General features: G+C 42.0%; 1 protein-coding gene across 2 annotated transcripts in view; it reads right to left on the reverse strand.

Moving 5' to 3' along the window:
- Positions 1-26,088, reverse strand: part of CHN2 (chimerin 2) — a 164,622-nt gene that overhangs the window by 10,963 nt on the left and 127,571 nt on the right. For both annotated transcript variants that reach the window (XM_064444341.1, XM_064444340.1), the window contains 4 exons: positions 13,625-13,702; positions 6,937-7,021; positions 4,339-4,512; positions 2,465-2,542 (listed from right to left, as the gene is read on the reverse strand). In XM_064444341.1, coding sequence (XP_064300411.1) covers positions 2,465-2,542; positions 4,339-4,512; positions 6,937-7,021; positions 13,625-13,702 — 415 coding nt within the window. The remainder of the gene's footprint in view (positions 1-2,464; positions 2,543-4,338; positions 4,513-6,936; positions 7,022-13,624; positions 13,703-26,088) is intronic.

Raw genomic sequence — 26,088 nt, forward strand, 5'->3', positions numbered from 1 at the left:
AACCTTCCAGGTGTTGCTGGAGGTGAGACCTGCAACCTGGCTCTCAGCTCCCTTCTCTCCCAGGTCTGTCACCTGGGACAGAGATCTGGGATATTCCACATCCTTGGGATAGTCCACTCCCTCCTGCTCTGGCTCCTAAGGCTAAGGAGGGGTAACTGGGCACCAGAAAAGCAATGTTCCTACCTGGGGGGCTGGGATGCAGAAGGTAGGGTGGGTCCCTGTCTCTGTAAACTTGGATCTGACAGAGAAGCAAGCCCTGATCTGTCAGATTGGAAGTGTCTTGCCAATTCAACCTTCTGCCAGCTGACAAACACCTTGTAGCTGCACAGTCCACAAGTCAGAACAAAAAATTTGTTTTGGTTTTCTTTAAATCCCTTACTGCAAAAAAAACCCCAACAAACCCAACCCCAAAAACCTGACTCCTGCTTCTCCATCTTAGTTCAGGGAGAAAACATTTTCAGAACTGTAAAGTGAAGTTCTCAGCTTCTGGTCTCAGCAACACTGTAGTCATACAGTTCTCATAACAAGGTTTTGTTCACTGTTTCACTGCTTTTAGCATTATTAATGGCAATGTTCTCCTTTCCTATCCCTTTTCCCTCACGAGATTGTTAAAAGAAGATGAAGACACAGCTTTTTATCAATTTATGCCAATGGTTTTCCCCACAGCCTGTGTGTACAGACTCAGTTCTTGGCTTCTCTGCTTCCATGTTTATCCATTTCTTTGGAAATCTGATACTGCTAGTGACCTTACTCTTCTTGTTTCTAGGTGCTGCCTTCTTTGCCACTAAATCACACTTTCTTCCTTGCTGTGGGTCTAATTCAAGTGTGTATTGCCACCAGATTATGCCATGAGTATATGCGATAATAAAAGTTATACTGTCTGTAAAACTGAACTGGCTCCAATGGTTCAAAGCATTTGCAAAGGAACTACAGCTGCAGCAGTATTCAAGTCATCCTCAGATATAAATTTCCATCTGCTTTCTTCAAACTCTTCCCTCTGCAGCCTGCGCTTCTCCTTCTGGGTTTCATTCAGGTTGGTACACATAGAGGAGAATTAATACACAGAACAGAGGGTTTGCCAGGCCAGATCTACCTGTGGGGAGCAGAGTGGGACCTACAAGGACTGTGACTCTCAGTAGCTTCATGTGCACACTTGCAACATACATCTTCCTATGATAGCAGTTACGTCACTGTGCATGTCTTTCACCCAAATCATGGCTGACCTTTGTGTATATATGCATATCTTCACTACTGCAGCATCCAACACATTTAAAAATATGTATTATTTTTGAACGGATATTTCACTATAGCAAGAAATCAGTCACTTTGGAATTTCCTAGTTGGACTTTGCCACTGACATCTGTGTGACAAACCGCCTCCAAACAAAAAAGTATTCAGGCACAGTAAGTGTAAGATGTGCCACCCATAGACCTTGTTGGGCCTGCCCAGCCTCCCCTGAAGCCCCCAAACCTTCTGCCCATGGGCCCCCAGGGCCACTAGTCCCTGCCTGAGCAACATCATAGCTGTCTCCAGCTGGGTCATGGCCATGCCTGCGCTTGGCCATGCACCCTTCTGGTTGGTATCCTGACCCACAGGCCGCCTTCCTGGCTTTACCTGGCCCTGCCTCGCCCATGGGCTCGCAATCATGGGGCTGTGTCTGACCCTATTCCCTAACATGGCAGAGGTAACACCTGAAAAACTCAAGTAGGAAGGAAAGCACTATTTAAGCAAAAGGAGAAGAATATGTAACTTCTTAAATGTACTTGAAAATGTATTTTCTGTTGATGAAGGCCCTACTCTGCACCCACTAACATACATAAAATTAGTCCTGTGTGCAAAGACTGCGTGCACAACCAGAACCAAGGGAAGCAGCTAAATCAGTTCAGAAGGGCTACTAGGATGGTAATCATGATTAACAGGCAGTGATTTATTCATTAGTTTTTCAATATGCTATACAACCAATCTCCCCAGTGCTCCTCTCATCTGTTGAGCAGATGCAATCATGTGCACTGTGGTGCGGTGCTTTCTACAAGGCTACAGGCAGAATGACTTCCTGGTTGGAGTTCCTTGTTCTTAAACTCATAAATAGATTATTGTGTTGTAAAGCACTGAGACTACTAAAGATAGGACTAAGAGCTTTCCCCTGGTACTGTCTAGGCTTGTACTTGAACAAAGAGCCAAGGCTGTGCTGTTTGGTTGAGCAATCATCCTGTCCACGGAGCACTTAGCCTTCTGCCTGCCATTACTTACTGTTAAACTATTCCTTCCAACTATGAAATATGATTTCTTCTTATGAAAAGTAGTACAGATTAATTTAAGAACTCAGAAAAGACAGGTTGCTTTCTGTACTTCTGCTTATATGCCAGTTTCATTACCACAGTACCTACATAAACACAAGAAGAGCTGAAAAGTCCTAGGACTGAAATCTTATATTAACATTGTACAAGATTAAAAAATGGTATACCTCGATCAAAGGCCATTTTCACATCTTCAATGTGTTCAGTGAAGCCTGAGACTCTATAGAGGCCCTCGGACTTTAAACCTGAAACAAAAAGTTCTTGGTTAACTTTGCTTCAGTAACCAACAAATATTCAGGCTTAAAAACAATAAAGCAAGAACAACAGATCTAGTAAGTATAGCAAAATATTAATTGTAATGTGAAACTCTGGAGCGTTTAAGGAAGGATCAAGGTAATCTTAAGTTTTTTAAAGGATTACATAATTTTAGAATTTGTACTTTCTGATTTTGCTAGGTACACAGTTGATTATGTTAGAGGAAAGTATTGCAATTTGCTAATGGTGGCGCATGTGATGTTATTATGACTTATTTATTTTATGTGGGAGATTTTCCTGGATTTGGCTATAATTAATAAGACTTTAGAGATCTCCTTTCCTTTTGCCAGTTGCTCAATGATAAATAGCAAGGCAAGGAAAAGACTGCCTTTATCTACAAGCACATTTGTTCCCAGTTTTGGTCTCAACTTTTATTTATACACAGCTGATAGATGTGATCGATACTGTTGTTCTCTGCATCAGTATCTCCCTTCTACAGTTTTTTCACCACAAGAGACCTAGACCTGCTCACTTGTACAACTCTCCCCCCATTGCTCCACATCACCATGAAATGCAGGGCAGCCCGCAGAGTAGGCAGAGCTAGCCAAAGAGTTACACACGTTACTTATTTTTATCCCAGAGCTCCTTATTGTGACTATGCAAAGTGCTAACCTACGTATAAGATCCAATACACTTTGTTTTCTTAAGAAAAAATCAGTAGCTTACACAGTTCTACAGCAATTAAAGAAATTTAAAGATGTTGAAAAAACAGCAGGCAGCAGATTTTGTCGTAATCAATAAATGTATCAGTAAGTGATTAGATCTTAAATGCAACGTAGCCTCCTGCGGTATCATCAGAGTAAAGCTCTTCTGTCTTAGTCCAAACTATTCTTTCTATTTGTCCCTGCAATGATGATATAATCCTGGTAGAGCTTTATGGAGTAGTGCAGGGGATTTACTTGTAAATCTTTGATTCATTTCAGTAAATGATGCGTGGCTTTGAAATCCCTATGTCTAGTATCAATGTGTTGCCATGCAGATTACTGTGATGCCATGAATTCAACATTATGAGATTCCTGTGCTGAAGCTATGACTAACAGGGAAATTTGGCTTATTGGGCAGCATGACATACACATTTGCTATCCAAACCAAAAACAGGTGATCATTACTGTGTTGTGTTGGAAGGGATATGGCATTTCTTCAATCTGGCATGCTTCTGTGTAGCAAAAACCTGTCACAAGCTGGAGCTTTGGCTGTGACATGCCGCCTGAGCCATGGCATCCATCAGTCAGCACCTGAGCATCACGCAAAACCCTGTGCGGTTTGTGACATACCACAAAATGCCGCAGCCTGTGACCTCACTTGTCTGAGTCACTTCCAGTCACCTGTGTTCTCTTGCCCATAGTGTCCAGAAAGGTTATTAATAACGGGTTTGATTTAAACTGATTAGTCTGAAATTGGAAGTGTCCCTAGGTATGTTAAAAGAAAATAATGAAAAAAGACACATAAATGTGAACTTAAAGTTCACTTTAAAGTTCACCCCTTTCAGAAGTGTAACGTAATACATGTTTTGACATGTTTTCAGAACGCATTTCAGGAAATTTCATTATGAAATGTCATGATTTAATCTTCCTAGCTAATGCAAAGCAATGTATCACCTACACTAAAAAACCCCTTCCCTCATCCTGTCTTCAGTGTGCATAAGCATACTACCCTGTCCTAGCTTAGCATGTAATTCAAGTTGTCTTCATTTAATTGTGACTGCTGCTTTCTGAAGCATACAAACCTCTTGCTTCGATCTCTCGAATGCATGAATCCACAACCATCGGCCTCTGGGTATTGTGGGCTTTCACTAGTGTGGTGAGATCGCAGCAGTAGACTCGCTTTATCCTCTTGAGGTCTGGCTGGCAGTCGTTGGGCACGTATTTGGAGCACTGCTTATGTACGTTCAACCCACAGTCTGTAACCAAAGTTAGCCAGGTTAATTAATTAATACTAACACCAGCAGGTGTTGCCTGACAACTTATTTCCTTGGGCCACATCAAGCAAGGGGCATAACTTCCTCATCAGTCAGCAAAGCTAGAATTAATAAGATGGAGATGAGAAGGATGAGCATGGAAATCTGTATAAAACTTACGGTGGGCAAAGTGAACTCCAGCATAGTTGTTAACAAAGCTATATAAGCTCTGAATGTCCTTCACATGCTTCTGAGCTGGAGGTGACCGCTGGTGCGGTCTGGGTCAGTTGACTGCTGGACATGTAGCTCTAGGTGCTGTGTTTGAAAGGACATGGGACTTAACTTCTGAGTATTTTAGTTTAGCCTTCTGTAAAATTAGCACAGTAATGACTTTCTTCTGCTGGCCAGCCTGGGGCTTAGCACTGCTAACGGGCAAAGGACCTAAGATTCGCCTGAGCACTCAAATTGGGACAGTGCTTTGAGCCAGCATGCCTCCCTTACCCTTCCACTTTTCTGCAGTGTCGCATTTTGACTCGCTCTACCACATTAGCAGCCTCCCCATCCTGTCTCATCACTTCACTGGTGACTAAAGTGTCCCCTGTGTTTAGTCTGTAGGTCAGTTTAGGCATATAAAATGCTGTGAAGGGCATGATGTAACGAAGCGGTTCATTTTACAAATGGTTCTTGGTGTCTTACTCCAGAGTCAAATCCTACTCTTGGTTGCACAAGTGGGTTTCTATTAAACATCCCTGCTTGGTCTCCAAAAATTGAATTTTTCTAATAGATTCGAATATTCAGCGAAATTAATTTATAAGCTTCAGTGAAGAAAACACCACCACTGTGAGTTACATTATCTCACATAATTCTGATTCCTGTTTTAATGCCTTTCCAGTCCTGCCCATCATTGACAGTATCTTTTGCGCTGACTTAACATGTCTAGTATCATCACTGACACGTTACTGTTTTTTCACGTTGATTTACTGCCCGAGCTCTTAAAAATGTAAACATGTCTCTATTAGTTGCAGCACATTTTGGTATTATTCTCTAGAAAATATTAATCAAGCAAAATCATATCCTCACTACAAACACACCTACACATTTAATGGAATTGGTATTTTCTGAGTGTTTCTCTATACAGTTATTACTGCACAACACATTATTGTTCTGTGGAATCTAAACAAATGGGAGCAGCTGCAGTTAGGTTCCTCCCTGTATTGTTTTCAGTGCTGTTCTCCAAGCATGTGAAGTTAAATCCAAATGCATCTGTCGACTTAGAGTTAAATGCTGGTAATTTAATGAGGGAGAGTATTATGTTTCATACTAAATAAATAAGCCTTTCACAAGTTTAATATTTTATGTATGTGAAAAAATACAGCCCTATCCATTAGTGAGGTCAGTTTTTGCACACTTGTGTTAAAGATCAAATAGCTTGAAAAGCAAATTGCTATTAATTTTCATCTTTTTTAATGTCCTCTCATATTCTTTGTGTTACCATCATTCATCTACAGGCAGACAAGATGTAGCAGTAACTGAGACTGCACTTATTAAAACTTTGCATTTGTGAAAGGTATTTTGACCCTTCAAACTGCTATCTAAATTTTAGGTAACAACAACCTCCTCTACCCATGCAAGGCAGATGTTGGGGCAGATGTGTTTGGTGCCAGTCTGAGACCAGGAACGCCCGAGGGTCAGGGCAGGGAGAGGTAAGACAGAACCATATTCTGTTGAGACATGGAAGGGATTGAAGGTATGCAACCCCATTTGCAATGCACCAAATACCATTTCACTTGCTGAATCCAAACGCTCACGATATGATGATTATTGCATTTTTGCAGGATGGGTTATTTTTTATAAAAGAACAAAAAAAATTAAAGTAATTAAAATGCTGTTAAAATGCTGACACTATTACAGAGGCAGCAGAAAACTAATCCTGGGAAAATGAAGGTTGTATTTTTTGCTTTTCCTCGAGGTGGGCTTAAGGCTTGCAGCAACACATGGTATTTTTATAGGAGACAGGTGACAGTCTTTTTGCAGACAAGGGCACTTCTCAGCCATGGGTGCAAAAAGACGAGTTACGAAGCCTAGCTGCTGGCTGGCTCTGCCATTTCCAAAGGTTGTTTCTTAAGACATAAAAATATTCAGGGATAACTTAATGATACCATAAAGAAGAATTGTTAATATATACACCAAGGCATGTGCATGACCAAGGTACTACTGAAAGGATGTCACCTTCAGCGACCAAGGGCTGGTGGCTTCATTTCTAAACCAGCTAATGGGGAAAATGACAGCACTCTAACTTGCACAGGAGGATTTCTTCCCTTCTTTTCTAAAGTAATCCCTACCCCCACTCCTGCAGGGAGTGCAGGCTGGGGGTGGGAGGGACGCCTGAGCATTTCAACAGAAAGACAGAAGATGTTGAAGGGCTACCTGAACACCTCACTCCCTGAGCGATGAGACCCCACATGAAGTTGGCGCAGTATTCACACCAGTGCGGACCTCGAAACGTATGGACCTGCAGTACAAATGGGGGGGGAAAAAAAAGGGTCATTGGGAGGCAGATGGTCTGACAGATGGAACAACTGAAATGGATAAACAACAGAAGACTCAGTAGGAGTAAATCTTTAGCACACAGTGCCCACATCTTTCCAAAGTCTAGATGAAATAAACCATGGGAACAGAAATTTGCTTTGATCTTGAAGTTTATCTTTCAATAGGCTTAACATAACAGAGAACTGGGCTGTATACGGCACTGAAAACAAATTGGTTTGCTAGCTGACATTTTAGGTATAGTGGAGGGGAGGAAACCAGGTTCACTAGTCAAAGGAGAAAACAGTAAAACTAATAATCCCAAGGAACTATAGTCAGTGCTTTTATTTTACTAGTTCAAACAAAACAGGAAGGATTAAACACTCTTCAACAGATCACTTGAAAGTAGGGGAAATGCAGTGACAGAAAGTCCCTTCGAATGCACCATGTTTTGGTTCCCCATAAACCCATGTGACCACAGGTCTAGTGCAAGACCCATATTATAAGAGCACCAGGCAGGTTTGAGCACACTATGACTATGGTGTTACATGTGTATTTATATGTCCTTCAACACCAAACAAAACTCAAGGCGATTGCTGTATATTTTTGTCAGGGATGATAATGAATGCTTTGTGCAGCCACTCCAGGCAGTGGTTGGCTAATGATCTGATTTTGCATACTAGAATACATTACTGATAAAAGCAAATGACACCCTTCCCCACTGTAGTAAGCAAACTTAGTAGGCTCTTTTTCAGTAGAGCAAACTTCAGTTTGCTACAGTCCACACATGAGTAAATAAGGAAGAATAAAAAGACCTGCATGCTGACAGAGCCCACCACTCCCCAGCCGGGCTTTTTACAGCACTGCTGCTTCTTCCACTGCTTTTCCAAAGGCGATGCTGAAAGACCTTTTTATTTAAGATGCATGGTCTGGTAAAGTAAGCATTTAATTTTCATTGAAAAGAAGAGTAATTAGTGAGGTCTACGCCCATGTGAATGGACATGGTATGGGTTAGTTCTGGCCAGAGACTTAATTGAGCTTAACAAAACATAAATCATGCACACTCTGGCTGCTAATGCTTCCTTTTCCCTCTCTCTGCTCTTGTTTACCCATCGGGTGGATGGCTGAAAGGCCACTTCCACCCCCTGGGATGGGGAAAGCTGCTCTTTACTTTTCATAAAATAAAAAAATCGTCACTGCCCTTTTCAAATAAACTTGGTGAAGTTTTAAACCAAGCATTTGGCTTGCTAATGTTTTGCCCCATTTGTCTGCAGGGTCACACCTAAACAAGCCTGTACTCTTGAGTCCATTTCCCAGGAAGATGAAGTAGTGTGATTTTAATACAGACCTTTCTTTCTGATTTAGTAATAAAAATGTGAGTCTGACCACAAATGACTCCTACTCACCAACTGCTCACAGTCAATAACTGTGTGAATAAGCTTAAAGGAATAGTGATTCTTCCTCCCTTTTAATAGTTAAAGGTCAAAACTGGAATGTCTGACTGGTCGTATTTATTTTTTGAAATGGTATTTTACCTCTCAGAAGAACGTGTATCTCTGGGAAACAACACTTTGCAATAAAGCTTGAGATAGATAGATTGACAGATATAGACACATACTTCTTTCTCATTTCATCTTATTTTATTTTGCAGGGTGGGTAGCATGAATTGCAGACGTGGCTTTTAGTGGTGGTAAATGACTACACCTGACATCGGCTGGTGACCTGAGTTTCAGGCATATGCTCTAGTGTGACCTTCGGTGGATACAAAACTATGGATACAACTAATTATGCCTGCATCTTTACCATTTTTAGATTGATAACCACATAATTAGTAGGTCTGCACCTGCATTTAATTGTGGGTGAAAATCATCTGCTGTGGGAAGCTAACTGTCTTCTTTGCAGCAGTTTACAAAAGCTAACCTTGTGAGAAGTGGCTGTAAAAGCTCATTCAATATTTTTAAAACCGCACCATTTCACATTTAAAGTCCATCATAGTTGCTAGGATATTTGGGGCCTACTCACTCACTTTACATAAAGCTTGTTTCAGCTGATCTCACTGTGGAATATTTAGAAAACTGTAGCTGATTATTCCTTGATCTCTCCTGTCATTAATAGGAAACAGTCACCAACGCTGACTGAGGGCTCCATCTGAGAAGTGCTGACTGTGCACCCTTCCCTTGTTCCCTTCAGCTTGGTGGCCCTCAAAGGTTTAGCTCTCTTTATTCATTCACTTCAATTTTTCACGGATCTGTGTTTTAGCTCAAATGGCAAGTTCCCAGCTGAAATGCCATTTGAAAAGCTAGTCTTGGTGCTTCCTGGTCAAGTTGAAACAGGGAAATATCTGCTACCTCTGCCTGAAAAAGGGAGATCTTCACAAGTTTCTAGATGAAGGTGCAAAAAATCTTTTAAGATGCAGTTTTGAACTAAGTCTCTTATGGCTTGCCATTAATTTTAAAGAAATAATGAAGGAAGTCTCTCCTATGAACACAACACTTGAACACAGCCTGAAGCTTGCACACAACACTTTTGAACAGTAAATGGGAATTCTGCCTGCAAGATTGGCCTCATCTCTATTTTAAACAAGGAGAGGTAACAGCAGGTCTTAGGTTTTTAAGATGGGTTTTTAGGTTTTGCCCCATCCTTTCTAACTGCATCATTACAAATGGACTGGGCTTAGATTTTATGGAAACATGATCAATATCTACTTCTTATGGGTCCCTACCCCATCCTGCAGCCTCAGGACAACTCTGTGTGTACACACAGCATAGGCTCAGGCTGCTTGGGCTACAGTTGACACGTAATTCCAATTTTTAAAAAGAATTTACAGGGAAGCATTTCTTCATATAAGCCAAAACCATGACATTTCAGACTATACACTGTACTTGTCTCGTTCAGTCTGTCATCTTGTTTCCACAATGCCTAACTTCTGACTTCTTCACTGTTTCCTTTCCAGCTCTTTCAATGAAATGTTATTTCTTTACATTCATCCTCTCTTCTCTACTGGATGATCTCACCCAATACTACACTGAGTGTCTCTTCTTATTGCCTTCCTGTGCTCTCACTTTCGTCCTTCGGCCCTCTGGTGCTTTTGCTTCCAAATGGCAAAATTGCCCCCATGGGTGCTATCTCATTCAGTTTTAAGTTTGTGTCTGAGCTGTCTTCACAGAGGCAGAAACTGAGACCAAAGTTAAGGAGTGCCAATACGGTGGCAAAACAAAATAATTCCTTAAGCAATATTGCAGAAACAAACTAAAAAATTACCTTGAATTGAAACGCATGTTTTTTATTGGCATCATATAGTACTGTTTCTGAGGCAACTTTGTTGTTTATGTGACTGGTTTGGAAGACTTTTATATTTGCCTCCAAAGAAAATAAGTTTTTCAGACTTTTGCCTGAATACATGTACTTTTGTACTCTCTGGTGGACTCCTGCTGAACTTGAGCCGTTCGCAGAGAAGAAAAGCTGACTCTGCTGTTATTTTTGTTTAAATACATACACGTAATCTTCATGATGTCCGTAAAAAATGCCTCCCCTAAATCCTTTGTCTCCCAGAAGCAGTGTTTATCTGCAGTGATTAACACAAGGGAAAATTTATCCCAGAGCCTCCTTTCTCCCAGCAGATGATCTGACTTGTCTGTAATCATCTACCTTTGTTCAACTAGCCCACCTGCAAATGGGATTTGTGCATGCTGTAGTGGCAAACAGGCACAATATTGTGATAAAAGAACATTATTCAGCAGTATTTGCTCACTTAAAGCAGCACAGAGGCCCTCTCATTAATTCCCAGCTTAGAACAAAATGTGTGGAGCATCCCCAAACTCCATGCTGCTGCCCTTGGGCATGAGGTTGACCTCACCACCAGCTGGGACCCACTGAAGTTGGGAGGTAAAGCACATCCCTGCTGGATCCTAACTGTAATGAGATGCAAGAAGACTCTGCGATCCAGTTAGGCTGACGCCCACATAGTTACAGAAATACCTCTGTGTTTTTCTAAACAGGGCTTCAGAGATTTACTCTCTTTCCTGAATTACAGTATGTCTACGCTGGCTTATGAAAAGTTGTCCCGCCAGACAGACGCCAGCTCCAAACCTAAATCCACGTGACTGTGTTGTATGCTCAGGATGAACCCAGCTTAACAAATCAGTCTGGATACTAAATCTTTTTTTGTTCATTTGCCTTGAGTGCCTTGAAGTTTGGAAGAGAGGCTGAATGAGAAAGCATGGATGCCTAGAAGGGCATAACCTGGTGTCCTCACACTCCAAACTCCAACACTCCTTTCTAATTTTTGTATTCGCTTGCAAAGGATGGAGGGAGGGCTGCCCTCGCTTGCAGTCTTTGCCTTGAGTCTATGTCTTCCTTTTGTTCCTTCTCTCTTCCAGTAGGTAAGATGTTCAGTGTAAGATCTACAAAAATGTCATCAGCTTCACTAAAAACGTACCCTTCATTTTTAAGATTCTTCATGGCTATAGGACAAGAGCTAAATGACAAGATTATGAAAGACACTGTGACACGTAACCTTTGTCCTTATGAACTGAGATGAATGATACAGTACACATAGGTATTCACCTAAAAATGGGGAAGATGACTCTGAATGTCTGCAAAATAGCGTTCTTCTTCAGATAAATCCCATATCATACCCTGAGTGCTGTTAAAAGCCATTAAGAATTTTGCCCCAAGACCCATAAAGCCAGTCTTTCTCTTTTAAATTATTTCTTAACCCTTTTAGGTAACGAATAGAGAATATATTAAAGATATTAAACTTGAATTTATCTGTCTTTTAAATCTAAATGTTCTATTCTAAGCATTCTATCCACATTTTTTGTTCAACAACTAGACATGTTCTAATATATTCCTTTGGAAAACTAACTGTATTTGCATAGTGAACATATTTGTTCATTAAGTAAATGTAACACTTTGGCCTTTCTGGACAATTTTTAAAAAAATGTTTCTTCCCTAAGTTTATTATTGCCGTTACTGGGATAAAACAATAATTTTCTGCTGTCAAGGCTTCGAATACATATAAATTTTAATCATGTCATTTTCCAGTTAAACTATGACTCTTTTGAAACAGAAAGGAACAGAGACTGTACAACAGTTAGATTGTGCAAACGCAAAGTTAACCGGGCACACGTCCAATTATAAATCAAAGCCAAAACAAGGGGAATTTTGAAGAGGAAAGAATGCATGGGTCAAAATGGAAAAAAGTCTCAGTCATGAGAAAATATTTTCTAGTTAAACTAAAATAGTTTTGATATTAAAATGATAATGAGGGCAAAACCCAGAAAGAATGAAAGCTGGTTTAATCAAGCAAGAAAACACAGGGTATTTCCCCTGTTTCCTTCAGTGCCTATCAGTGAGATAAATATTGTCTTTTCTGTAGACTGGGTCAAGGGGGGAGAATGAGAAAAGGGATGCCATTATTTGCTTTGCTCACTAATATTAAATTATTGATTTACCAACTACAGCAGAAACACTGCAGAGGAAAGCAATGTCTGCATGGCAGAATATATAGAAAAATAAGAAGTGAGGCTTTCTTGCTAAACCAGAAAATCGGTGAAATAATTTTAATCAGCCTTCTCCTTTTTTGACAGGCCCGAGATGAATATCAGAAAATTCTCTTTTTGCTAATGCGTTGAACTGTTCTGACAGTGACCCAGATCAGCATCCTCAAGGAGCATTAGTAAACTGAGGTTTCAAAGCTGAGATGCATTCCTTTCTTGTCTTGTTACTGCCTCTTACTCTCTGTATCCACCCCGATAAGCATCAAACTGCAGTTTGACAGCATTAGATACGGTAACTGGCTGGCATACTCTGAAACCAGCACAGTCCTTTTGGCAAAACATTTTAGTACAAGCTGCCTGGAAGGTCCTTTTCCAAAGCTGAGTCACTTCCCTGCTGCAGCATGCAAGACACAGCACTTGGGGAAAAAACCCCCCTAAGAACCTGATTTTGTACGTGTAAGACAACAAAAAGATGATCCATTTAAACATCCCTGTGTTTGTCCAGCTATTTGGTTTAGTTTGACAAGCAAACACAAGCTCAGATCCTATAGCTCAGTGGGACTCTGAGAGCATTTCCTTAGCATATGGTAGTGGAACAAAAGCTAAGAGACAATACCACTGCTGTGCTCTGCTTTATTGTTAGGGAGCACCCGAGCTCCCTCAACTTCTGAAAACAGAGAGAGTCCAAAACGTTTGCTGGTAAAATGCTACTGGCTTCTGATAATAGCTAGATTTTGAAAAGGGGGGCTTTTTCTCATTTATAAACGGATACGCTTTAAGATAAAGACAATCAATATGAATTACTTTGTTTCTGAATAAAAAAGAAAACTGAATCTGGGCAAAAAGAGCTAAAATGCCAGTCAAGTAGTGTAGTGAGTAGCAAAACCGTTATTTGGATTAAGTGCCTGTATAAAAGCATATTAAGAATGAAGTCAAGGGAACTTAAAGTAAAAAGAAAAATGCTTTTTTCAACACTTCTCTCAGAGCTAGTACAGATGGGTACGTGAAAACCCCATCACAGCAAAAGATAAAATGTGAGGCATCTAAACAGAACTTTTTTGCTGAAAATAATAGGAAGTTGTGCTTACCTTAAAATTGTGTGCTTTTTCATAGTTGAAGTGGTTGTCATTTTGAGTTAAGGCTGCTCTTCTGACCAAGGAGGTGATCTGTGAATAGGCAAAGAGTTTCAGAGGTTGCCACAGAAGTGCCCCCTTGACTCCCACCTTCACCCCCAGGGCCACGGCCAGGAGCTCTTGGCGCTTCCTTCCTCTCTTCGACTTGTGAACAACGGCACAGTTTTTCTCGTTTTCCAGCCACAGATCCTCTGAGAACATAGCGCTGGGATCCCAAATCTTTTCCCTGTCTTCCTCGGCGCCCGGGAGCCTGACTGTAGTCAGTACAGTACAGTTTGTCCAACTGCTTCTGATGTTAGACAGCAGATTTGAAGCAGCTGCAGCCCATTCTGCCGAGACCTCTGGCATGTGACTTGAATGGGCCGTCTTGTGGGACGGAAGGAGCTTCTGCATCTGAATAAGTAACGGCCTGTGCCGAGCAATGTCTCAAGGCAGATGTGTGCCTCGAACAATAGCCCGAATTCATACACTGAGCGACCTTCCCCCCCACCTTCCCTGAGCGGTGGTCTCCAGCTAGGTGCTGCTGAAATACTGGCTGGGGGGGTGGAACAGCGTTACAGCTTCACGCCGAAACGCAATTCCAGGGACAGATCACTTCAACTCCGCAGCATGTTAGAAATGAACAAACAAAAAGCCCCAGGAAAGCCCTCACAACTGAATCCGATGCTGCATCCAATTACACTCAGACTCGGGAGACTTACCAGCCAGCAGTCTGCATGCCAGCAGATTAAGCCCTTAAAACCACGATGATTGTTTAATCTTACAGGGCTAAAAATCTCTCTCTTCCCCCCCGCCCCCAACCGTATCCTGTGCGAGGGGAAAAATCCAGCAGCACTCCAAGCATTAATAGTACTTTCATGCCACGTTTTAAACCAGAGCATTTTGTCAGTGTGCAATTGGTAGCACAGAGCTAGCTCACTGCCAGGGAAAGTTGAAAGCCCAGCTGGTAGGATACAGGTGGGAAGCCCCCAAGACCCGTGCAGCACTTGAGTGAAGTCAGGGAAGCTTCATGCAGATGTGGGAAGCCCATGTGCACAGCCCCGTTTGCAGAATAGGGTCTACAAGGCAGCAAGAACAGTTGTCCTTCACTCTGGTTACACACATCTATAGATTTGGGGGAGGGAAATGATTTCTAGTTAAAGCCCAGGGACAGGAGGGATCTGGACTCTGCCAGTCTGTACTACAGCTTGCAGAGTTACTTTGGGCACCTGATTCACTTTACAGGCAGGAATTTCCCCATCCCGGGACACAGAAGTTGTGTGACACTGAGCATCCCCTGCGAAGCACATTCAGTGCCCCCTTCCCACCAGCCTCCTTCCCTCTAGTTTCCCTCTCCTGCTCCCTTAGTGACTATGCCTGTTTTCCACCCATAAGAGGAGGATGGGAGTTACCTGCTCGGCAGAGCACTGTGAGAATTCTCTAAGGTGTGTCTAACGCTTGAGATGCTGCGACAGAGCGAAGTGGGGGGTTACCAGCACTACTGGGAAAACTGCCTCTTTGGACTAGAGACACTAAACACCACATCAGCCTTTTACAGTCTGCACCACTTCAACTTACCCAGAAAATATGTGAAATTAAAGTATTTAATCCACTTATGTCAGCTTGTGAAGTTGAACTTGCCTCTGTTTTTTCAGTCTGCTTTTACCTCAGGCTGAAAAGTCAGAAGGTTCAACTAATTCACTTACTAAAACCTCCACCATATAGACTGCCTGCTCTTAGTAAAAGCGATGCTCTCCTGATTTGAAAGCCTGTGGGGACAGATGGTCGGCTGTCAGTAACATCAGGCCATGCAATTTCAGATAGTGCCCTACTTAGGCTTTTCAAGAAGTTGTGCAACCTGCAAAATCAGCTTCTCAGTTATAAAACTATGCACTTACTTCTATGTATAGCATACTTAATTCCTTTCTTTTCTAGGTAACTCACAGCACCTCTTTTTATGTGCTCCCATACTCTAAAGCTTCTACTTTCCTTTAGGGAGGATTTCCACACAACCCCATTGCTCCCTGAGCAGTTGCTCCCTGCTCATCTTTTCCCCAGGACTCGGCACTGTTATCTGACCACCGGTGACAACTGGCTGTGATGTATGTATGAACATTGCTCTGCCTGGAGGAAATCCCTGCTGCTCTTCCATATGTCCTCCCACTAGTGAGTCCTGATTTCTGCTAGCTCAGGACCTTTATCTTCTTTCCAGAGGATACAGCTCCCCAGCTCTCTCTCAGTGTATTTCAAGAGATGAGGAGCACTGGTTTTAGGGACATCTCTGACCCCATCAGTGGCAATGGTTTCATTTTGGGCCATCATGAAGGAAACTTTGAAGCAGCTTCAAGTTCTTATTACGCTCCAGTTTCTTTCCTCAGTACCGTTTTAAATGTATTCACATTTATCTGGAACAAAACCCCCAAACTAGTTCTGAGTTGTTAGACACCTCTGAAGCTATAGCATCTAAATCCTCATATGTACATAAGATACTTTCTCTCTGACTTCCAGCATAACAGATCCAAAGTTGGAGTCAGGTCCTAATAATGCTCTAGTATTTGTATTTATGTCACTAGACTGATAAAAATCCCATTATATAACCAATATTTTTTACATAACATGGCAGATTTGATACTCAAACTACAGGCTTATGACGATACATCTTGGAATTTCTATTTATTAAACTATTTTTGGAATATCAGAGTGTCATCCTGGGATCAGACATACAGTACTACATTTAATGGAAACTTTTGAGTGTTCGCACAGAAGCATTAAACAATAGACTTGGAGGAGGACAACTCAGCCAAACCAGTTCATATGACTAAGGCAGATCAGTATTTACTGTTTATCATATATGAAATTTTATTTATCCCTGAGGTTGCTTTTTCTGCCTTGCTTGGGCCCTGTTTAGACAGCTGTTTAATGGGATCCCTTGCAAACACAGGATGTGTACAGAAGGCCAACAGTGAGTGCATCCTCTTAAAAAGCTTAATCATACAAAGCCCTGTCAGGTTCAGTGTCTAAAATGGTGCTGTAAAACTGAGATGAGCTGGACCACATATACAACCCCTTCCCTCTCTAAATATAATGCAAACAGCAGCGACAACAAATTCTCAGCCGCAACCATTTCCAATGTACTAGTACCATAGGCAAACCTCAGTGCTCTCTTTCATCCATTTTCTTTTTCTTAATACAAAATTTACTGCATATGGTGTCAACTCATTTAAAGAGGATCTCTTGATCAAGTTAGGAAGTTAGCCTGCAGCTAAGGAGGAGAACGCCAGTGGCTAAAAATATTATTGCTGGTTATCGCTGAACATCTAAGCTAGTGAAGATACGGGCAGATACGGGCAGATACGGGCGGTCTGTGTTTTCAGCCCAAAGGATTTCTGCATAACATATGATTTTAGTTTACTAGCCTCTCTGTAAAACACATGTACTATGTAGCAAATTGGGCATTTACAGCAAAATAAATGTCACTGAACCAGAATAATAAAATTGAAAAGGCGGGGGGGGGGGGGGGGGGAAGAGGGCAAACTCAGCTGTTGCACCATTTCCAGGATGCCTTCGCAGAGCGAGCTGTACCACACCATTGTCTCTTCCCTCAAACACTGGCGTCTTGTTTGCTAACAAAGGCCTCAGGGGTGGGAAAGAACAAACTGTAGTATGAAAAGCTTTCGGTTTTGTACATGTGGTATGATTTCTGTTGTAGTCGTGTGGGCGGCGCTGAGGACTCGCTGGAAGCAAGCGGCGGGGGAACTTCGCATGCCGCCTGGCTGCTCTGTGCCAGCTCCAGCATGGCGGGAAGAGATGCTGCGGTAGCGATGGCTCCTCTCCCCCCGCCACTGCCATTCCCGCACAGGCTGGCATGGGTGGGGTACTGAGTGGCAGGTCCTTGGCTCGCCACTCTATCTGCCACAGGGCACAACTACGGTGAGCAGAGGAGCAGCACAGGCACAGAGGAGTTGCACAGACAACGCCACATGCAAATGGGAGCTTGCTCCATGATGAGGAATTGTGACAAACCCATGACTGATCTCTATCTAAATACACTTTACACCACACACACGTACAGTCATAGGTCAAAGACAGGCCTGTTTCCTCGCAGGCACGGCATCCTCGGTAATCTGCCAGACAGATTATGTTTGCTCAATTGCAAACATGCCGTGTAGATGACACAGAGTGCAGGAATCTTGCAGCTATTTGTTTTTATTCCCATGATGCGCTTAGGAGACACCAAAAAAGCTGCCTTTTAGCAAAACACAGGGCATGGAGGGGAAATGGTGGCAGAGGCTAGTCAGCCAAAGGCCTTTGCCATACCACAATGCCACCAGCCTGTGCCGTGGCACTGGGAAATGCCATTAAAAGGCTTCTGTGCTGCTGAAACAGTGGGAGAAAACAAGTTCCTGGCAGAAAATGTACTCAATACAAAGCAGAGCACAATGCCTGCAGTGGTGCTTGCCAACCTGATCTTGCAAAACCCACTTTCCTAAGAAACCCTCCCTCTGGCGGGAAGGCTCTTGATGTCAGTTAGGTAGGCAGAGACTGCAGAGGTGAGCAGGGCCAGGAGGCTCCACAAGACAAAGCCCAGGGTTAGGAAAGGAGTCAGACTGCACAGAAACTGCGCTGCTGATGTTCTCTGGCTTATTTTTGAGGGGAACACAATCTACTTGCTCCCAGGGAATAAAAAACCCCACAAAAATAATTAGGATTAATTGCCTGCCACCCTCCTCTATTCAACAGAGCTCCAAGTGCAACTGCTGAGAGCTTCCCCCGAACGCAGGTCCTGGACTGGCTCCTCAAGGGTGGCAGTCTGGACTCCTCAAGGGTGCTGTCTTGCCCACTGAAAACCCGACAGTGTCTCATTTCAGGCACAAAACTTCCTTTCAGGTGAGATGGAGCTCAGTAAACTGAACATCATTATTAAAGAGAAAGCACTGCAGGGTTTTTTAAAGGATTAAGATATATCAATGTTTTTGCTTTTTACTCCTCAGTTTCAACTTTCTTTTGTTCAATAACAGCCAGTTCCTCTGCAAATCATGAGTCTGAGGAGCTGTCAACAATGTGCTGTAAGTGTTTATGGCAGCAGACTATCTACACCGGGCTCCTATTCTGGATAGCCTGGGTGCACTTCCGTCACCAGTAATCCCACCTATCTTTTGAGGAAAACACACTTTAGAGAAAAAGGAACTGCTCCTTTAGGAGGACTCCTCCAGTAAATGCTCTGAAGTTAAAATTATTAAACTTTTAATCTTTACACCTCTCCTAAACTAATGCAATTGATTGTTTATCAGCATTGCAGTGACCAGTTGTCATTTATATGTACTTCTTTCTGACAGGGTATTCGATCCCCTCCCCTGCAGATAAAAGATATAACTTACCTACAGCAAATGGAAATATAATCTCCCTTAAACTTCTTATCCCCTTTCTAAATCCTTCTCAAACAGATTTTTCTGTACAAATCATGATTATTTTTCTCAAAACAATGTAGTGAACCAAACAATACAACAGCCAAAGGTGAAATGTTGTAGAATCGGGAAGGCACTAGCGAGATTATTATTAAAAATAATAGTTGCTGTAAGCCTCTTATGGAGTATTAATATAATAAACTATTGTCTACTCTGGAACAACAACTGGAGGTTAAATCAAATGGTACATAATTACATAGTCATCTTCAATTAGAAAAATAATGGGCAGACTAAAACATTTTATGTTGTCAGGCAACTGCATCACTTAATGTGTTAAGATGTGTATTTCATGTCCGCCCTTGTATTTAATATGTCTGAAATAGTATTTGACTTCTCATTTTTGTAAACTGTAGTAAATATGCATTGTATTACAAATACATTGTTGGTATCAAGGAAGAAATAGTCCAGAAATAAGGAAAGGACCTAGGTATAGGATGAACTAATTCAGCGATTCCCCCAAATAACCCTGTAGAGATTACATGGTAACAGCAGGTCTAGCCTATTTATTGCCTTGTCTTCCTTTCCTCCCACTCTCTCCTTTATCCTTCCCAATCCATCTCCATACTTGTCAAGGTTATTAATGACATTTTCCTGGCCAAGATCATGAGCCTCTCCTCTGTTCGTAATATTCCTGACCCAAATGGTAGCAGAGGGATGGAAATGCAGGGACGTGAGGGCTAAGCAGGGCAGATGAAAGCAGAACCGGACACTGCTGCCATTGCTGCCACCATGGAGGAAAAGAAGCACCTGGTCCCCCACAGTGGGGCTGGAAAGAGCCACTTCATCTGCAAATAGGGCTTTCTCAGGGAAACTGCACCAAATTTAATTCTGAATTACTTCTTGTTCTCTGCGTGGCTACAACACACGTGACTGAATTTGTCTGACTGCAATGTATGTGAATAAGTACTGCTACCAAACCTATAAATTAAAGTATATCTATTATAACACCTGGTCTGTACTCAAACCAAAATTATAATATTTATCCCGATATTTGTAAAAATTCTGCAGTGATCCTGTTATTCTGTCAATGATTTTGTTTTTGTTGACAACAAAACTAACAGTATTTTTCTAACATAGTGACATTTAGGCTTGGATGGATGGATGGATGGATGGATGGACGGACGGACGGACGGACGGACGGATGGATGGATGGATGGATGGATGGATGGATGGATAGCAGGTGTCTAATCTAAAACAGTAATCTGGTCTCTCTTTACAAACAAAGGAGAAAACCAGAAACCTCCAGACAGTGATTCATCCTCTTCTATGACAGAACAACTTTAAAATGGGTCTTTGCAGATCATTTATGAATCATACAAGGAAATTAGATGACTCAGGTAGAAACAGATAGCTTACTTTAAGGTATTCAAAATTACGTAAGATTTATCTCTCTCTGAACTCTCTTCTACTTCTATTTTTCTATTATCTATTCAATTTTAGAATAAATTAAATAAGGAATCATTTATTTTATCAGCCTCAGCCATATCTATAAGCAATTATAGAATAATAACTATACTTTGTTTTGGTTATCATATTTCCCATACTTTAGACCTGGTTAAGACTCACGCTCTGCAAACATGGAATACCTAGTTTACTATATCATTAGTTACACAGCTGCATAGGTTTATCTGGGCTCATTGGTTGAACTTTTTCAAGAAGTATAACTATAGACAAAACACTCTGTAATTAATGCAAATTTCTCACGCTGATTATATAGGTGGCCAGTATTTTGACATTTCACCCACAGAGGAAATAGCCTAGCAACATAATGAACTTAATATGATATACAATGGCTTCTCTGAATTAAGAGGGAAGTGACTCATGCTCTCTGCAAGATATGGGACTATTAGTCAAGAGACAGAGATTTAAAAAACTATCCTAAACATTACAGTTTTTATCCAGACCCCCAGTGGATGCTGGCTCAGCACCACATAAGCTCTGCATGTATATGACCTGTTCATCTTTTTACATTTTTGCTATGAAGCTCTTGCTTTCTGAAGAAACGGCACTTTGTTTAGGAAAGCCAGCTTGCCATTGATTGAAACTGTGACTGCCCTGCAAGGAGACTGCAGAGCTTGAACGAGAGCCAAACCTGCTGAGTTACCACAATGGAGAAGTTGACGTCCTTACTTCCTGGTCTGGGGAGAGAGAGAGGAAGGCAAGAACATCCCTGCTGAGAAAGGCGATGCCTGTGGGCACGGTGCAGTGCCCTTGAAGGGATGAGAAAGGGCTAGAGGCACCATAAGCACATAAGTCCTGCCCTTGGGGCTTTTTCAGTTTGCTTGTGTGGGGTTGTCATTAACCATAACTGCTTGTGCATTGAAGGACCTGGGTGGGTGCCACGCTCAGTCACAAGGTTAAATTGAGGACCACGTTTTGTGAGACTGCATTAAGTCTGTTTAATGTCAGGACATCACATGAATGAGCTTGATAACAAATCCCAGTCCTATACAGCTACTGTGTTGTACAGCTGGTGTGTGTAAGGCCTGGATGTTTGACCGTGTGCCTCATCATACCCCCTAACACATACATAGGACAGTACACAAACACCTACCTCCACACTTCTTGGATAATTCTAATTTCTGTTTCTCAAACACTACTACACCCTACAGGCAGGTGTTATCTCAAAGCAATACAGTAACTGGCTATCTGCTTCATACACAGTAAAATTAACACAGCAAAAAGAAACACAATACAAAAAATAAAACACAGAAAGTTCTTCTGTTTCTCACTTTGAGTTCTGATACTATATGTTGGTGGGAGTAAAATTCTGTGGGAGTGAGAACAACTCAGCTTTGCAGCATGTGCTCTAGGCTGTATCTTATGGATCACGGTCAGAGCTTCTGTTCGTATAGTGAAGCAAAAATCAGCCCCTCCTGGGATTATGACAAACCATGGAGAAAACAGGCTTCAGGAAAGTTTCCCAGAAACCACAGAGTCAGACAGCAATGGCATTTATGTTCGGAGCCACTAACCACTCAGCAGAGCCAGCTGATCTCTGGAGGGGCTGTAAAGCGATGCCGAGAGAGCTGCCAGAATGTAAAGTATGCTGTGGCAGTCTCGGGAACCAACATCAGTGCCGTAAGTTTTGCCGTAAGAGACTTTAATGTGGGTTAAAGAAGAGATTTATGTAAGTGAAAGAGAACAAAAAATTTGTGAACCAGAGATTCATGAAACAGGAAGATGAGGATGATAAGCAATTTGCAGGCAGGACAGTGCCAATTCAGTGTCAAGCAGCAAACAGGATTTTTCTCTAGTTTTGGCAGTTTCTCGGTGGTGTGAAGGAACTCTAAAGCTTCAGTCTGAAACTTATAAACAGCATGACTGAGTTACACCACTGCTCAGAAGTCACGACACCCTCAGGTAAACTACACAGAACCTAGAAATGTAGTCATGTGTTTTCCATCATTAGTAATATTTCTGTCCCCTTTTACTGAAGCATCTTGTGACTTCCTATAAAAATGCATAAATCAGGTAGACAATCTAAGGTGAAAGAAATCATTCATGCCAGTTAGGACACAAAGTAGGCGATTAGCAAACACATTTTCAGGTTGAAAGAATACTTTTTAACAAGCCTGAGCCATTGTACTTTACCAAAAAAGGAAGAAATGCTAGTTTTATAAAAATGCTGTGCTTTACGACTGTGAACTTCTACTTCAGTATCCTTTATGAATCGCATGGAAAAAAAGAAAAAAGGGCAATAGAGAATCATTTTCAATGTGCATACGTGGGACCGTGGCATGCAGGGGATCCCTGGTTTTGGTGCTGGGGCAGCCATGGGTGTCTTATGGCTTGTCTGAGCTCAGCTGTACATTCACGAATGCCTCTGTGTCCCAGGACGTGTTCCCCTGAAGTGGGAGCATATGGTGTTTCAGCCTACCCAGCTGTGAAATATGTGCTTCTGTCCCATCAAGCTTCAAAGAACGTCACCCTGTTCATGAGAGTCAGGGTCAAATCCTGGACCATCATGCCAAAAGAAGTGGTACGGCTGTATGACCCCTGGTGTATCTCTGACTAATGGCTCAAAAATGTGTGCTTGCTTAGAGACAGAGCAGGAATCCATGCAGACAAAAGTGATGTGGGGTTAAAGAAACGATAGGAGGCTCTTCACTCAGCTGTGATTACTTATTTATTTCATTATATGCATGAACTTTACCCTATATATTACGTTCCCCCTTGGTATATAATAGAGGTTCCAATAGCATAAACCTTTATCAGCCTCTGTTCTTCTTATGAAACTAGCACAGAAATGGATTAGTTGGGACAGGACTGGCATCACTTGTTCAAAAAGTAGAAAGCTACCTGCAGGAATGGGCATTTTCATCCTGTAGGGTATGTACCTTCCTCGAGTGCCTTCCAGCTCACCCTAAAGAAAAAGCAGCTCAAGGCATAACCAACTACTTTTCCTGAATGTAGCTTCTGGGCAGCACTTGGCCCTCACTCAGCTTCCCTTTTCCCATGAACAAGCAAGGGAAATACTCTGTGCTGCAGACTGTGTATAAAAATCATGGTTCACTGCATTTCTATAAGGGTGGGCTATAGGATATGCAAACCACTTGAGATCACAGAACGGTAGGGGTTGGAAGATCATCTCATCTTGTCCAACCCCCCTGCTTGAGCAGGCACACCTAGAGCAAGGGGCACACAGGTCTGTGTCCAAGGTGGGTTTTGAATGTCTCCAGGGAATTCTCTGGGCAGCCTGTTCCACTGCTCTGCCACCCTTACAGGAAAAGGTTTTTCTCATGTTTAGGTGGAACTTCCTGTGTTCCAATTTGTGCCCATTGCCCCTTGTCCTGTTGGGCACCTCTGAAAAGATCACATACTTTGAACTTGTATAAAGTACCAGAATATATACAAGTTGTTTAATTTTCCCCTCAAAAGAATTGTTTTGTGTCATGCTTGCTTTGCCTGATGCTTGAAGCTGGTTTTGTTAGTCCTTTGCTCCATGGGTAAGTAGCAGTGCAGCTCCCCTTGAAAACACATATGAATTCCCATGGCCATTAGCGTAAAGCTCAGACAAAGACTGACCCCACTTCTCTGCTAGTGAATGAACACATATAGGCCGTATAATCCTAGTTTTGTTTTTCCGTACAGCATGGCATCAGGTGTCATTTGACCCTGATATCCTTACAGCTCCCTGCGACCTGCAGCCCGCTGCCCTCCGGTATGAAGCAGTGGCTTTCGTTCCTGGTAGCACACCATGCACAGCTGCTTCTGCCATTGTTTGGAGGGGGACAGATGGCTGCGCTCAACACAAAAAAGAGATTAAAAAAGGACTGGGGGAGTGACATCACTACCTAGGCTGGGATTTAATTCACGGGACCCATGGGGCTGGTGGTAACCAGCATGAACTCAAACTGCAGTTGACTCTATCCACAGAAAGAAAAAAGTTTGTATTTTGCAGAACAAAAAATGTTTCTTTTAAAATATGTAGTTGCCATCACTCTAATATTCTTTTACAGCTGTTTAGCTAATCTGCATGGATGCCATCTTACCATCATCACCACTTGTAAAGTACTCAAAAAGCAAGACTGATACTGTACCCTACCTCTATCCATGCCCATAGTGCAACATGAGTAATTTGGCCTACAGCTTATTTATTTTCTTTGGCTTGTGATGAGGTGTTCATAAGAAATGGTTGGGGAAACACAAAACAGAATAAATGAGTTTCACCATCAGGACCAATCCTGCTAAAACATTTGTAGGTAAAGGATTTCATCCATACCTCATAGTCCCACTTAAGTCAATGGAACTAAATAGCACAAAACTTCAGTTCTGGAAGTAGTTAACTTTGTGGTCACTTTTTTGCCTTGAATTCAGCTCCAGATCCATGAAATCATGCTGAATTCTCCCCTTTCTGATCACTGGACACCAAACGATGGCAGCCATTGTGACACTCCCGGAGGAACTCTCTGGGGAACTACAAATACCTTCAATGGACTGTGAATACAGTGATTTTGTCCAGCTGAAGCATCTTCTGCAGTTTACCTAGCTAGTATTTATCTGAATTTACATATTATCTCAAGTACATTACCTGATTTCTGTCTGGGCAGGGGAATTTGGCCTCTGTACATGTGTGGTACCTGGCGCCATCACGTTTTTCTGCAGAGCAGAGATTTTTGCTTTGTGACAGATTACATCCCTAGGAAAACCTTACCAAAATAATGAAATGAAAGTTCTGAAATGGAAGTACTTGTAAGATCTTTCCAAAGTGTTAACCTTCATGAAAAAAGCTTAGCAGTATACATAAGGCACAGTATACATAGTGTTGCGTATATATATTACGTCATCGGCAATCAGAGCAGGATTGCAACACTGTTGTAACACTGTTGACCTCACAGACTAGGCTAAAATAATTAATCTTTCTGTGCCTCCATTCTTCCAGCTGTAAACGTGACACAATACAAGCCTGCCTGTGATCCTGGGGCTTCTGTAAGATGTATTTCATACTCATAAGCTTCTGCTAGGGTGTACAGGGACCAGCATAACAGAAGTACAGTTTTAGAAGGAATACTAATAATTTGGTAAAATTTCTAAAATCCAGCAAACACTTTTATAAAAAAATAAAACTCAAACAGGGCATGCTGATGTTAATTTTGATCCACAGTGTTTAGGGATTGTTATAGTCAAGTGACATTACTGCTTTTAGGATGATACTCATCAATGTGGCCAAGTAGCTACTACCACCCGCTTTATTTTACTAAACATTGCCAAAAGGACCAGAAATTATTTTTCCAAACTGTTTTATTTCACCCTTCCTGTTTAACAACTGACAGGCACTAGATGTGCAGGAGTGCCGCCATGGGAAGATGAAACCATTCCACAAAGAACAAAAACCTCCTTCAAGGCTGGGTTTTTATCCTGAGAGGAAAAAAAAAGGAAGGTATTAAGCACCTTCTCTCTCCTCAGAGACAACTGGGAGCACAACACATGGGCATTACCAAGATCAAGGAAGCCCCCAGCATCTTCTGTAGC

The sequence above is a fragment of the Phalacrocorax carbo genome, chromosome 2 (assembly GCF_963921805.1).
Source record: "Phalacrocorax carbo chromosome 2, bPhaCar2.1, whole genome shotgun sequence".
Taxonomy (NCBI): domain Eukaryota; kingdom Metazoa; phylum Chordata; class Aves; order Suliformes; family Phalacrocoracidae; genus Phalacrocorax; species Phalacrocorax carbo.